At 42.5% G+C, this 15,265-nt stretch overlaps 1 protein-coding gene across 1 annotated transcript in view; it reads left to right on the top strand.

Moving 5' to 3' along the window:
• Positions 1-15,265, top strand: part of DAPK1 (death associated protein kinase 1) — a 155,077-nt gene that overhangs the window by 100,487 nt on the left and 39,325 nt on the right. The window contains exons 4-11 of the mRNA XM_044273564.1: positions 2,942-3,080; positions 3,253-3,382; positions 3,491-3,539; positions 4,860-4,886; positions 5,479-5,631; positions 6,058-6,103; positions 9,908-9,997; positions 10,449-10,541. Coding sequence (XP_044129499.1) covers positions 2,942-3,080; positions 3,253-3,382; positions 3,491-3,539; positions 4,860-4,886; positions 5,479-5,631; positions 6,058-6,103; positions 9,908-9,997; positions 10,449-10,541 — 727 coding nt within the window. The remainder of the gene's footprint in view (positions 1-2,941; positions 3,081-3,252; positions 3,383-3,490; positions 3,540-4,859; positions 4,887-5,478; positions 5,632-6,057; positions 6,104-9,907; positions 9,998-10,448; positions 10,542-15,265) is intronic.

The raw sequence follows: 15,265 nt of genomic DNA, 5'->3' as shown, positions 1-15,265 counted from the left end.
ATGTGGAGATCTGCCATCAAATCCTTGATGTGTGAAATTGGCCTAAACAGTAGCAGGTCCTGCAGGCTTAAGGGGTTGTGTAAAGTATGAAACTTGGCCCCTATTTATTCATTCTCTGTGGGACTGCCAGAAATAGCTGAGCTCTGTTCTCAGCAGTCCTATAAAGAATAAGTGGAGCATCAGGGCGCATGCTCAGGCTACCGCTGCATCAGTATGGAACATGGAATCCCTGTTCTTAGAATTGGATGGGGTCCCAACGGTCAGACAATCATGGGGAGAAAGCCGATAATTCTCCTCTTTGTTGTAGGAGGTGATAGCTGCATTTCCTTCTGCTATAAAGGGGGACGAGGGATTGCTACCATTTTTCATCCCCATAGAAAATCGTTGAGTCTGGGCAGCAGATCGATTAGACAGATCTTCTGCTGCACAGAAATTATGATTTAGGAGACCCCATCAATGATTCTTTTATGGTTGATCGTTGGCACCTTTACACAAGGTGATTATTATATATTAGGGTTCATTCACACATTCGCAAGTGTTTTTTGCGGTCCGCACATGTGCAGCACTTTACTAGAAATGCCTTTTCTTGTCATTGTCTGCGGACAAAAATAGAACATGTTCTTTATTTTTTGCGGAACGGAAGTGTGGATGCGACAGCAGCATCTTTTACGGCCCCATTGAAAATGAATGGGTCCGGATCCGTTCCGCAACGTTGTGGAACAGATCCGGACCCATTTTGTGGACGTGTGAACGGACTCTTACTAGCAAAAGAACCCGGCTTAGCATTGGTTCATCTATTTCATTTAATGATTGTGTGTCGTTAATAGATATCGACAGTATCCCCCATAAGTGACCTCTACAGTACCCTGCCCCCTTAACAGTGAACTCCACAACCCCTCACCCCTTAACACTGACACCCCCCCCCCCCCCACAGTGCCCCATATCCTTAAACGGGACATCCACAGCAGCCCATCCTCTTAACTTTGACCTTCACAGCAGCCCGCCCCTTTAATAGTGAGTTTCACAGCACCCCCACTTCCTTGTCTTTGACCTCCTAAGGGGCCCGTCCCTTTGACAGTGACCTATACAGCACCCCACCCCTTAACACTGACCTCAATAGGGGACCATCCCCTTATCTGTGACCTCCACTGCTCCCTGCCCCCTGGCAGCACAGTGTTGAGGTGGACGGCACGAAATCCTCCAGGGCACGCTCTGTGTAGGGAAGCATCAGCCAAGATAGTGGTTGAGGTGCCCTTTATGTTAGGGGTTCTTGTTGTGGCTGAGTCCCTTGATGGTTTTTGTCGTGACACCAGTACCGTTAATGGTGGTACAACCATAAGTGGTAATAATGAAGTAGATAGTGGTGAAATGCAACTCACAACTTTTACTTTAGATGTCTTTGGTTGCAGCAGTACAAATATGCAGTCTCTTGATGGTACAGAGTTAATTATGCAAATCCACTGTTTCTAGGCTTTTCAGGTTTCTAGTTTTGGAGCAGTGGGTTAGATGTACCTGGTTCCTTTAGATGTGTGGGATCCTATTCCTTGTCTTTCCCTACAAGCTGAATATTTTAGACAGGAAAACTCAACTGTCTCTCAGAAGTTTGGTGTGGCTGCCAGAAGCTATAAATCCTCCACCATGCAAAGGTGTCTGTGGCCCTCAATAATGGCTCTTATCACCGATGATTCCTTAGGAAAGCTTGTTTCTTTTCCAGGGAGGCAAACTCTTCTCCTACTGGTCAGGGATGCAAGTCTATAGTCCGGCCACAGAAGGAAAACGCTCTTATGTTCCTCATATCTGAGTATCGCCTACTAGCGAAGTTGGCTCCACTCACTAAGCTGTCATGAAGTCTTCACTCTACATTTTTCCCCACAAATCTGATCTGACTCCCTCAGATCTGCGCTCTCCTCTGACTACATCTTTCCAACTCTGATCTGGACTGAACTCATCTGTACTCTGATCTGCCTCACTAGGCCTGACATAGGTATATATAAGACCTGAACTTTATCCCCATCTAGTGGTGGGATGTATGAATTTCACCTAATCTGCCTGGTAACAGGGATTTTACAGATACATACACACAAAATCATACATTACAACCTAGTGCTTTTGACAAGGTAAAAAGTGCTTTTAAGCAAAGCCCACACACGCGTAGTAGGGCGCTGCAATGGCAACCTGGAGTAGGACCTGCGAGCTTCTATTGGCTGATAAGGGACATGTGACCATGTGTATGGCAGTTTGGATATAAGTGAAAGACTTGCAGGCTTGTATTGGCTAATGCAGGTCATTTTTTGGGAATATCTCAGGAACGGTACATCCTAGAGAGCTGAGACCCTGTCTAAAACCTTCCCGGACACCTGATGGACCTGTATGGACTGATCTTCACCAAATTTGGCAGTCGTTTGGGCGCTCATAAAGAATGTCCAGACAGACAAACTCATTTTTATAATATAAGAGATTGTCCTGTGTAATAGGGTCTTTAGTCATTGTAAATTTGAAACTTTAAGTCCTTCATGGCATAAAAGAACATGAGTGCTTCCCAAAGCTGGAAGTCAGCATGTATCTTTCACATATTTATTTTATGCACTTGTATAGCGCTGACATATTCCGCAGCGCTTTACATACATTAGTGTCACAATGTCCAATGGAGCTCACAATCTAAGTTCCCTATCAGTATGTCCTTGGCGTGTGGGAGGAAGCCCACGCAAACATGGGGAGAACATACAAACTCCATGCAGATGTTGCCCTTGGTCGGATTCGACCACAGTGCTAACCACTGAGCCACCGTGCAATGGGCAAGGTATAGCATTGTGTTTTGTATACTATGTTATTATGACACTGTAAATATTGACTGTCTGAATTTTGATATGATAGGATTGTATACATTAATCATTGCCTGATCTCCTTTCTATGACACATTTTATGTCCTCTGTTTCGCCAGTGTTGCAGGTGGAGAGTTGTTTGACTTTCTTGCTGAGAAAGAATCCTTGACAGAAGAGGAAGCTACTGAGTTCCTCAAGCAGATTTTAAATGGCGTCAATTACCTTCACTCGCTGCAGATTGCTCACTTTGATCTCAAGGTACCGACTATTTACACGCACGTACACAGTAATGTTAAGTATTGCTAAAACTCATACATCCCTCTGTGTCTAAATGAATAGTGTTGAGTGTGTGTCGGGATGAAAGCGTGACAGAAGTAACGTTTGTCCGTTGTTAACTGTTTAATATTTTGAGGTTCTTATTTCTTCCTAGCCGGAAAACATCATGCTGCTGGAGAGAAATTTACCCAAAGCTCGTATTAAGATAATCGATTTTGGTTTAGCTCACAAAATCGATACTGGCAATGAATTTAAAAATATTTTTGGGACTCCGGAATTTGTTGGTAAGTGAATACTCTTGTAAGCACTGCTGTCCCTTTGGTCATTTTACATGTTTTTGATTTTTTTATATATATTTTTTTTCTCACTGGCCGTGCTTCATTCTGTTGCAGCCCCAGAAATTGTGAACTATGAGCCGCTTGGTTTGGAGTCCGATATGTGGTAAGTGCACAATGCAAATGTTGCCGTCTGAATGTATTAAAGGAATACTACAGAAAAAATTATTTGCTGCGCTATACCTAAGGGCGCATTCAAACGACCATAGTGTTTTGTGTTCCGCAAATTGCAGGTCCGCAAAACACGGATACTGGCCCGTGTGCGTTACGCAATTTGCGGACCGCACATGGCCGCCACTGTCTTAGAAAATGCCTATTCTTGTCCACAATTGTGGACAAGAAGAGGACATGCTCTATCTTTTTTGCGGAGCCGCAGAACGGAACTACGGATGCGGGCAGCACACTGTGTTCTGTCTGCACCTTTTGCGGCCCCATTGAAATGAATGAGTCCGCACTCGTTCAACAAAATTGCATATTGGATGCGGACTCATTCATACGGTCATGTGTATGAGCCCTAGTGCTGAAGGTGAGGTGCAAGGGATAATTGTCTAGTTTATTTTTCTTATATCCCTGTGTAATGCAGTGGTCCATCGGCATAACAGTCCACATTCAAAATGTTGCCACTAAGATTGAAGTCTTTAAAAAAATCAGTCTAGCAGTACTGTGCTGGACTTCTGTGTACACACATTTTTGGGCAGTACAGTGAAATTGTCCTATTTACATCGGACTCCTGCTTTTAATTTTTTTTTTATTGCATTCTTGATTAAGGATTAATAAAAGTATGAAGTGAAAAGTCTAAATGGATGGTATGCTGTACTGGAGCGGGTGTACCATAGTGCATTCTGGGCCCAATTGGGGTCACTGGCAGGCTAAAAGCAGTCACAGGTTCCTACTATCTATTAGATAGTATGTAAAGGATTAAGCCGTTGAATTACTGGTAGATACAGTATATGAGGTGTACTCCATGATGTGCTGTTGGAGAGCAAGGGCCCCTACATTGTCTGTGTCCACTCTTGATGCTGTAGACTGTATTAAATGGGTTGTCACATCTGGACATTTATACAGATCCCACCTCTGGGACCCACTTCTTTCTCCAGAATTGGATCCTGTTGCGCGCTGCTGTTAATGGACTGCAGGCCGCGCATGCGCAGCTCTCTTCATTGACTGCTATGTAAGTGCCCTCTATTTTCAGAAGTCCCTGAAAATAGAGGGCACTGGAGACTGGAGCTGGTCTTGCAGGTGGGACCCACACCTGTCGGACATTTATGGTATATCCTTTGTGTACGTTATACATGTACAGTTGGGAATAAACTGTTGACTCTTGCTGAGGAAAGGTTTGGTGCTTGCTTTTTGAAGGTTTGAGGTGACAGATGAACTTTCAGTATTGTATTTCTAACTTATAATTTTTTTCATTGCCTTTTTATAGGAGTATCGGCGTAATAACGTATATTCTGTAAGTATCCGATGTATTTGCAATACCATTTACTTATCATTTTATAAATGGCCCTAATATCTGCAGCCATATTCATGTTACATAGTGTTTGCGCTGCTGATTTTGCCACAGATTTCACCATTTGCATAGCAATTTTTGAAATTTGCGGCAAAGATCTCTGTGCGACATATAGTGCATTCTGTGAATTAAAAAATCTGCAGAATGTTGTAGAAACCATGCAGTTTTTTTCTGCAGCATGTGAATGTGGTCTTGTTAAACCCCAGATTTTCAGTGTAGATTCTACAACATAAATCTGCAACAAATACACCACATCTGAACGCGCCCTAAGCATTTTATATAGCCATCCTTTTAGGAAGATGAAAATGATTTTTGGAAGTATAAGAAAGCATCCAAGATAGTTGGTACACTTGGTGATTTATTACAAAAGTGCATTATATGTACTTCTTCTTCTTATCTGACTCTGGTTCCTGAGTGACCCCGATTCTTGAGTCCTGGAACCTTGTATAGTCTATGAAATTATACTTCTGTAGCTGCTGCCTTCTTGAAAGCTCTGAAGGCAGAAGGATAAACAGTCTTGCTTCTTTTTATCCAGGTTGAGTGGTGCTTCCCCATTTCTCGGCGAGACCAAACAAGAGACTTTGGCCAATATATCTGCTGTTAGTTATGAATTTGAGGATGAGTTTTTTAGCAACACAAGTGATCTGGCCAAAGACTTTATACGGCGGCTTCTTGTCAAAGACCCAAAGTAAGTTCTGCTCGTTTCCTCCGCTCGACAAATCTGATTAATAGTGCAGCCTGAGATGGGAATAGGTATGGATTTACTGATGCCAAGATTCCTTGCTCCCTAGACACAGTGACAGTCCAGCTGTAGTAGCACTTAAACCTTTAATGGCATTGCCTGGCACCATGCCATTGGCAACCAGTCTGGCTAAACATGTCACATAGAATGGCTCCCGGGTAAAATTTACAATGGTTTTAATGTAAAATACAAAAAAGTACCAGTAAATGCAAGTCCTTGAGTGTCTTCATACATTTCCCACTGGTAAAAATGCATGACGTGTTGCTATAATGTGCCAAAAGCCTTTTGAAACTGCAGTTACAGTATGTACTGTATTAGCAAAATTATGGTTATGTATCAACCCATGTAACAATATCTTATCATTTCTAAAAGGAAGAGAATGTCTATTGAAGATACTTTGAATCACCCGTGGATTAAGGTAAGAGCAGTAATAAACTGCATTAATGAGTAGCATATCAATATGTAATTGTGAACTTGCTAGTTATCATCAAAATCCTGCGAAAATGTAGTACGACACCCATTCTGCACTGGGGACCCTAGGAGAGAATATTGGTAACTGTTTATTTTTGGGCATTGCCTTCAAGGGCTAGACTGGTGCCACCCGTCACTGAATTGCACACAATACAGATTGTGATGAGAGAGGTGTTGCATGATATATTTCCCAGAGGTTTACCTGGAGCATTGCTAAGGCACCTGGCTTGGCTTCATGGTGACATAGGACGGAATGAGAGGGGGTACAGCAACTGTTGGTGGAAAGAATGATGGTTAGGCTGGTTTCATGTAGAGGAAATTTAAGCCACAACCTTTCTGGCAATTGTTGAGCCAAAGCCAGAAGTGGATTCAAAAGGGAACTAAGGACTTTAGCTGAAAAACTGATAAAAAAAAGGTAGGTGAACGCATTGCACCTGCACTGAATCCTGACCCATTCATTTCAATGGGGCTGTGTACATGAGCGTTTTTTTTCACGCATCACTTCTGCAATGCTTTAAAATCGCAGCATGTTCTATATTCTGCGTTTTTCACGCAGCCCTGGCCCCATAGAAGTGAATGGGGCTGCGTGAAAAACGCATTGCATCCGCGAGCCAGTGCGGATGCGATGCGTTTTTCACTGATGGTTGCTAGGAGATGTTGTTTGTAAACCTTCAGTTTTTTTATCACGCGCGTGAAAAATGCATCAAAACGCATTGCACCCGCGCGGAAAAAACTGAACAACTAAACGCAATCGCAGACAAAACTGACTGAACTTGCTTGCAAAATGGTGCGAGTTTAACTGAACGCACCCTGAACGCATCCGGACCTAATCTGTCACGCTCATGTGAACTCAGCCTTAGGCTCATTCAGACGGCTGTATGCTATCTGCAAAAATGCGGATTTTTTTTTTTTTGGCGGATTAGATGCTGACCCTTTCACTTCTATGGGGCCCTTTTCTATTCCACGGTTCCGCAAAACAAATGAAACATGTCCTATACTAGTCTGTGAAAATCAGGACATAGCCCCATTGAAGTCTATAGTTCCGCAAAAATACTGAATGCTATCCGTATTATCTGTACTATCCGGATAGCATTCAGTATTTTCGCGGACAGCATACGGCCATCTGAATGAGCCCTTATAAAGATGTATCTGTGGATCTTCTAGTTTGCATTCTAAGTTCTTGCACCCTATTTGCAACTGCTCATTGCAGTCTATAGTAACATGCTGAGATCTCATTGCAGTCTATAGTAGAGCTGGTAACCTGCTGAGATCTCATTGCAGTCTATAGTAGGTCTGGTAACCTGCTGAGATCTCATTGCAGTCTATAGTAGGTCTGGTAACATGCTGAGATCTCACTGCAGTCTATAGTAGAGCTGGTAACATGCTGAGATCTCATTGCAGTCTATAGTAGAGCTGGTAACCTGCTGAGATCTCATTGCAGTCTATAGTAGGTCTGGTAACCTGCTGAGATCTCATTGCAGTCTATAGTAGGTCTGGTAACATGCTGAGATCTCACTGCAGTCTATAGTAGAGCTGGTAACATGCTGAGATCTCATTGCAGTCTATAGTAGAGCTGGTAACCTGCTGAGATCTCATTGCAGTCTATAGTAGAGCTGGTAACATGCTGAGATCTCATTGCAGTCTATAGTAGAGCTGGTAACATTCTGAGATCTCATTGCAGTCTATAGTAGAGCTGGTAACATGCTGAGATCTCATTGCAGTCTATAGTAGAGCTGGTAACATGCTGAGATCTCATTGCAGTCTATAGTAGGTCTGGTAACCTGCTGAGATCTCATTGCAGTCTATAGTAGAGCTGGTAACATGCTGAGATCTCATTGCAGTCTATAGTAGAGCTGGTAACATGCTGAGATCTCATTGCAGTCTATAGTAGGTCTGGTAACCTGCTGAGATCTCATTGCAGTCTATAGTAGAGCTGGTAACATGCTGAGATCTCATTGCAGTCTATAGTAGAGCTGGTAACATGCTGAGATCTCATTGCAGTCTATAGTAGAGCTGGTAACCTGCTGAGATCTCATTGCAGTCTATAGTAGAGCTGGTAACCTGCTGAGATCTCATTGCAGTCTATAGTAGGTCTGGTAACATGCTGAGATCTCATTGCAGTCTATAGTAGAGCTGGTAACATGCTGAGACCTCATTGCAGTCTATAGTAGAGCTGGTAACATGCTGAGATCTCATTGCAGTCTATAGTAGAGCTGGTAACATGCTGAGATCTCACTGCAGTCTATAGTAGAGCTGGTAACATGCTGAGATCTCATTGCAGTCTATAGTAGGTCTGGTAACCTGCTGAGATCTCATTGCAGTCTATAGTAGAGCTGGTAACATGCTGAGATCTCATTGCAGTCTATAGTAGGTCTGGTAACCTGCTGAGATCTCATTGCAGTCTATAGTAGAGCTGGTAACATGCTGAGATCTCATTGCAGTCTATAGTAGAGCTGGTAACATGCTGAGATCTCATTGCAGTCTATAGTAGAGCTGGTAACCTGCTGAGATCTCATTGCAGTCTATAGTAGAGCTGGTAACCTGCTGAGATCTCATTGCAGTCTATAGTAGGTCTGGTAACATGCTGAGATCTCATTGCAGTCTATAGTAGAGCTGGTAACATGCTGAGACCTCATTGCAGTCTATAGTAGGTCTGGTAACATGCTGAGATCTTATTGCAGTCTATAGTAGGTCTGGTAACATGCTGAGATCTCATTGCAATCTATAGTGAGCTGGTAACCTGCTGAGATCTCATTGCAGTCTATAGTAGAGCTGGTAACCTGCTGAGATCTCATTGCAGTCTATAGTAGAGCTGGTAACCTGCTGAGATCTCATTGCAGTCTATAGTAGAGCTGGTAACATTCTGAGATCTCATTGCAGTCTATAGTAGAGCTGGTAACCTGCTGAGATCTCATTGCAGTCTATAGTAGAGCTGGTAACCTGCTGAGATCTCATTGCAGTCTATAGTAGAGCTGGTAACCTGCTGAGATCTCATTGCAGTCTATAGTAGGTCTGGTAACCTGCTGAGATCTCATTGCAGTCTATAGTAGGTCTGGTAACCTGCTGAGATCTCATTGCAGTCTATAGTAGGTCTGGTAACATGCTGAGATCTCATTGCAGTCTATAGTAGGTCTGGTAACATGCTGAGATCTCATTGCAGTCTATAGTAGGTCTGGTAACATGCTGAGATCTCTGAGCTAAGCTCCAAAGGGGCTAGATGCTGAAGAGCTTTGTGTTCCCCCTTTTTCTAAGAAATTTTGGGTGTCCCAGCTCAGGCACCCCTACCGGAGATTTTTCTAGCAGAGAACTCATCCCAGTATTGTTAGACACAAATGGAAGTGTAGGAGTTTGCAAGCTGAAGCTGTGAGTTAATATAATTCAGTGCACGGGGCACACTGAGATAGGGTTAAGCCGGGCATCATCTGAATCCATCTTCTACTGTGTGGTGCAGCGTTATTGATGGACTTAATTTTAATAAGTGGCAGCATCCTGGGAGAAGCTGAACTCCATTTTACCTTGCAGTTTATTGCAGCGGTAATGGCTGGCCTACATTCTTGCCCCTGATGTCTCATTGCTGACACAAAATAAAGAACATAAATCTCTCATGTATGGTTTCTCTTCCAGCTTTCAGAGTTATCTTTTTCAGTTTAATGCTTTTATTACTTACAAAAACCCTGCAGTGTGACTACATCTATTGTGAGGACTGTTCTTCTCACTACAAGTAGAAGTCACCACTGTTCTCCTGTTGCAGCCTAAAGATACACAGCAAGCACTGAGAAGAAAAGCCTCCGCCGTCAACATGGAGAAGTTCAAGAAGTTTGCTGCCCGGAGAAAATGGAAAGTGGGTCTTTCTCCCTTGTTCTATGGGTATATGCCACCACAGTAGCATGAGCTTGGGAACATAATTTTACTCTTATCGTGGGCATCTCTAAGAAGTAGCCAGGGATATGGGCTTTTTATGGGTTGATGGAGCATATTCATGAATCTGAGCTGTGACTAGAATCCACTCAGCCCCGTAGGAATATGGATGTTACGGTTTCAGATTGGCAGGCTGCATAAGTGTATTTCAATCAAAATATGATTTGTTAAATATATTCATCCTTACCCCTCATTCCTATACAACCCGAGGTACAGATTAATCAATAGTTTAATGCCCCATAATGCATATGGCCTAAGTATGGTTATTTGTCCATGATATCTCATCTGTCTATCTAATATCTATCGTATTTTCATAAAATACTTGTAATTTATCGTGCAATCAATCCATGTCTTGTCGTCATTTTCTTTTCCAGCAATCTGTCCGCTTGATATCTCTGTGCCAAAGACTGTCAAGATCTTTCTTGTCAAGGAGCAATATGAGCATCGCTCGAAGTGATGATACTTTGGTAAGTGAATAATCTGTATGAGAAACTTGGTTTTCTCCATATGATGTAATAGGGTTTAGTAGAAATGAATGCTAGATCCAGCGTACTGACCACTGATGTGTGTGCCTGACCAAAAGACAACATTGCAGAAGCATTGTGGCTCGTCCTTTCTAGTTCTAATGCATATAAACCACATTATTAACCTTCAGTGTAACAGACGCTCGCCAAACAAAGCAAGGCATTATGTGCACACAGTAACTGGGACAGAAATGCACGTTTTTTCCATCTATTTTATGTAAATGTCTCTGTTGTGTTCTCCCTATATCCTACCAAACGCCAAACATCTTGTCTCTCTCAGCTAATCCAGGAGGGCTCACCTTGAGCCCCCTTTCAAATTTCATCATTCTCCATCCTAATAGGCATTTCCCTGCCATTCCAAACGATAACCCATAGCTAAGACACCATTACTTGTTGACTCCAGGGGGACCCAATGAATCCTTAGGATTGAATTATTGAAGAGATTGGCCACATTCTGGCTACTTGTGACCAAGGTGTATGTAATATGACTATATATTGAAATTGCTAATATAACCTTTGTTGATATTATCTGCAATTTGTTATATTTCCCAAGCCATGTCTCCTTGTTGGGTAAATCTTTTGTGCAGCCCACACAGAGGTCCTGTCCATAAAATGGCCGCTGATGGAAGGTCATGTGACCAGACAAAATCACCTCCATGTGATGTCATCTTCATTCAAACACACTGCACCTGCACTAAACGCCCACCATTTGAAGCACAGAGACATAACATGATGTGATTTGCATGGTCCCATGACCCTCCATCAATGGCCATTTTATGGACAGGATCTCTGTGCGGAGGGCACAAAATACTTGGGAAACAATGGGGGCATAACTTATGAAATGTAAAAAATGCCACCGAATTTCAACAAAGACTATTAGTAAGTGTCAGAATCTTCTTACAAACACATTGGTCAGCAGTAACTACAAAGTGGCCAACCCCTTTAAGTTGTTTTCAAGCTCATTGTGTGGACTGGAGGTCTGCTGTCCATCGACAAAGATGAAAGAGCTTCTGCCACTTTATCAGTATTAGTGAGGATCCCAATGGTCTGATTAGCATGGTCATAATGTTATGGCATATCTAACATGGTACATAAGGCCGAAAAAAGACATTTGTCCATCCAGTTCGGCCTGTTATCCTGCAAGCACCATAACCTGTATATGATGTGCGTACCCCTTTGAAGGCTTGTACAGAGTTAGGAAATCACTCCAGCTGTCTTCCAGATTACACATGTCCGTGGGGTTGTCTGGTATGGCAGTTCACCTGTACTGTAGCGAATCGGCCTAAGCTGCAATACCTTACACAACCTGTGGACAGATGTGGTGCTGTTTTTGGAAGGAAAAATTGTGTACAATCAGTTTAAATATGTTCTTCTTCACTTTTATTATATAATATAGGCTGATAAGGGAGCACTGCAACGCCTCTGTGCGCTTCTGTTCCTTGAACTTTATTTTTCATTTCTGAAGACCTGAGTAAAATGAGGCTGGGGTGTACTGTTGAGGCAGTGTGTACCTGGGGTGTACTGTTAGGCAGTGTGTACCTAACGATGTGACTGTTAAACATGACTTACTACCAGTCCCATCAATAGGTGATAAATGCTGTTTGTAGACTAAACCATTTATCACATTAGAACGGCTATATATATAATATATGTTAAAGGGTTTGGGCAATCCCTGGTTATGATAAGTGTCACTTAGCATTAAGCAGATAAGAAGTGCTCTCCTGCTGAGACGCCCAGCAATCAGCTGTTATCTGTGGAGAAGTCTGTCAATAAGGCCTCTTGCACACAACCGTATGGTGCTTTCAGTATTTTGCGGAACGGAACAGCTGGCCCCTGATAGAACACTACTATCCTTGTCCGTTATGCGGACAATAATAGGGCATGTTCTATCTTTAAACGGAAATATGGAAATGGAAGGCATAAGGAGTACATTCCGTTTTTTTTTTTTTTTTTGTGGATCCGTTGAAATGAATGGTTCCGTATACGGAATGTAAACGAAAAAAAATAATAATAATTTTGTGTGCAAGAGGCCTAAGTGTTTGTTTTTCCTGCAGCGTTATCACAGGGGAAGCTAAGCATTACACCCTGCCCATTCAAATCACAGCGAGCTGTCCATGTAATACAGAACAGATTCTCCAGACACAAAAAAACAAAAGGCATAATACTTTATGCTACTGTCATGCCCGCGCTTCCAACATGTGACTGCTTCAGCCAATCACTGGTTGCAGCAGTGACCTCTGTAGTGTTCACACATCACCCCTCCATGCAGTGATTTGCTGCTGCGGTCACGCCAACACGGCATGTCATTGCTGGACCCCAGTAAACATGGGCCTGCGGGAGTCAGGGATGTATCAGCAGGGGAGCTAAAGGGGTGTGGTAAGGCATTTCCTTTATTTTATACTATTGTAAGAAGTTTTATAAAATTTCATGCAGTTGGAAAGCCCCTTTACCTGAAGTTGAGTACTTTATTATTCCATGCAATTATCACTTCCTTGTTATGGAAAAGCCCCCATGAAACCCCCATAAAAGAGCGCTTTGCCACCACAACAGCATTGTTATAACTGGAGGGAATAAAGATCCATATTCTCTGGTTTTGCAAACCTTTCTGGCCTGCACACCATAGGGATTTAGAATGCGATTTGCAGGTGTTAATCCCAGGCCTGACTTTTTATAATTCATGAGTTTAGAATTTTTTAGAGCTATGACAGGCATAGCAACAGCCAAAGCCTCTTGTTGTGTTTTGAAACTTCTTTAAAAGTTAGCTTTATTTCTTATTTGTGTTTTTACACTAGGAAATTGTACTGTTTTTCTGTAAACCTTTTGTTTGCTCCTACAATAGCCTTGGGGGGGGGGCTAAATAAAAATCTCATACTGTTGAATAATGACATTTACTACCACGTAGCTTTGGTCCTCAGGGGCTGTATGAACTAACTTTCCTGATGTCTCTTCAGTATTGACAGCAGTGTATGCACTCATATATACACTCGCCTAAAGAATTATTAGGAACACCTGTTTTATTTCTCATTAATGCGATTATCTAGTCAACCAATCACATGGCAGTTGCTTCAATGCATGTAGGGTTGTGGTCCTGGTCAAGACAATCTCCTGAACTCCAAACTGAATGTCAGAATGGGAAAGAAAGGTGGGCTACAACAGCAGAAGACCCCACTGGGTACCACTCATCTCCACTACAAATAGGAAAAAGAGGCTACAATTTGCACGAGCTCACCAAAATTGGACTGTTGAAGACTGTAAAAATGTTGCCTGGTCTGATGAGTCTCGATTTCTGTTGAGACATTCAAATGGTAGAGTCCGAATTTGGCGTAAACAGAATGAGAACATGTATCCATCATGCCTTGTTACCACTGTGCAGGCTGGTGGTGTAATGGTGTGGGGGATGTTTTCTGGGCACACTTTAGGCCTCTTAGTGCCAATTGGCCATTTTTTAAATGCCACGGGCTACCTGAGCATTGTTTCTGACCATGTCCATCCCTTCATGACCACAATGTACCCATCCTCTGATGGCTACTTCCAGCAGGATAATGCACCATGTCACAAAGCTCGAATCATTTCAAATTGGTTTCTTGAACATGACAATGAGTTCACTGTACTAAAATGGCCCCCACAGTCACCAGATCTCAACCCAATAGAGCATCTTTGGGATGTGGTGGAACGGGAGCTTCGTGCCCTAGATGTGCATCCCTCAAATCTCCATCAACTGCAAGATGCTATCCTATCAATATGGGCCAACATTTCTAAAGAATGCTATCAGCACCTTGTTGAATCAATGCCATGTAGAATTAAGACAGTTCTGAAGGCAAAAGGGGGTCCAACACCGTATTAGTATGGTGTTCCTAATAATTCTTTAGGTGAGTGTATAGTGGCAGCTTTGCCTTGTAGAGAAAGAATATGCATTTTTACATAGTTACAAAATGGGAGTTGTGAAACCTGTCACATGGCGAAAACAAGATGTTACAACAGGCATGGCCAACCTGCGGCTCTCCAGCTGCTGTAAAACTACAACCATGCCCTGCTGTAGGCTGATAGCTGTAGACTGTCCGGGCATGATGGGAGTTGTAGTTTTCCAACAGCTGGAGAGCCGCAAGTCGGCCATCCCTGTGTTAAAATGTGCATCAGAAATGCTTGTAGCTTTTTTTTTTTTTTTTTTTTTATATAACCATGAGGCAACCATTAAAGCTTTCTTTAGGTTACTGTATATTTTATCTTACTGGAATGATTTCAAATATTATTTTCACTCACTATTCATAAGTAGTTTTGAGTGAACTTGTGTTTTCAAGTTTGGTGTACAAGGTTCAGGTTATCTAAGAATTATCACCGGGCCGCCCTCCATTCATTATTGTGGCATGGCCAAAAATAGCAGAGCAGCGCACTTGGCTGTTTTCAGAAGTCCCATACAAATGATTGGGAAACGCACCATGCAATCACACCCACTGCTCCATTCACTTAAATGGGACTGAAGTAAATAGCAGAGTCAACGGCTCTCCTTCACTTTACAGGCTCCACCACATTGGTGACTGACAGTTATCTATGTATACACACATATACAGAAAATGCTATCAGTCACTGATAATACCTCCCTGTGTACAACGATCAGTGACTGACTGCTATCTATGTATACACACTTACACAGAGAATGCTATCAATTA

The sequence above is a fragment of the Bufo gargarizans genome, chromosome 1 (assembly GCF_014858855.1).
Source record: "Bufo gargarizans isolate SCDJY-AF-19 chromosome 1, ASM1485885v1, whole genome shotgun sequence".
Taxonomy (NCBI): Eukaryota; Metazoa; Chordata; class Amphibia; order Anura; family Bufonidae; genus Bufo; species Bufo gargarizans.
Note: the sequence above shows the minus strand (reverse complement) of the source record. Positions and strands in the feature narration are given on the sequence as shown.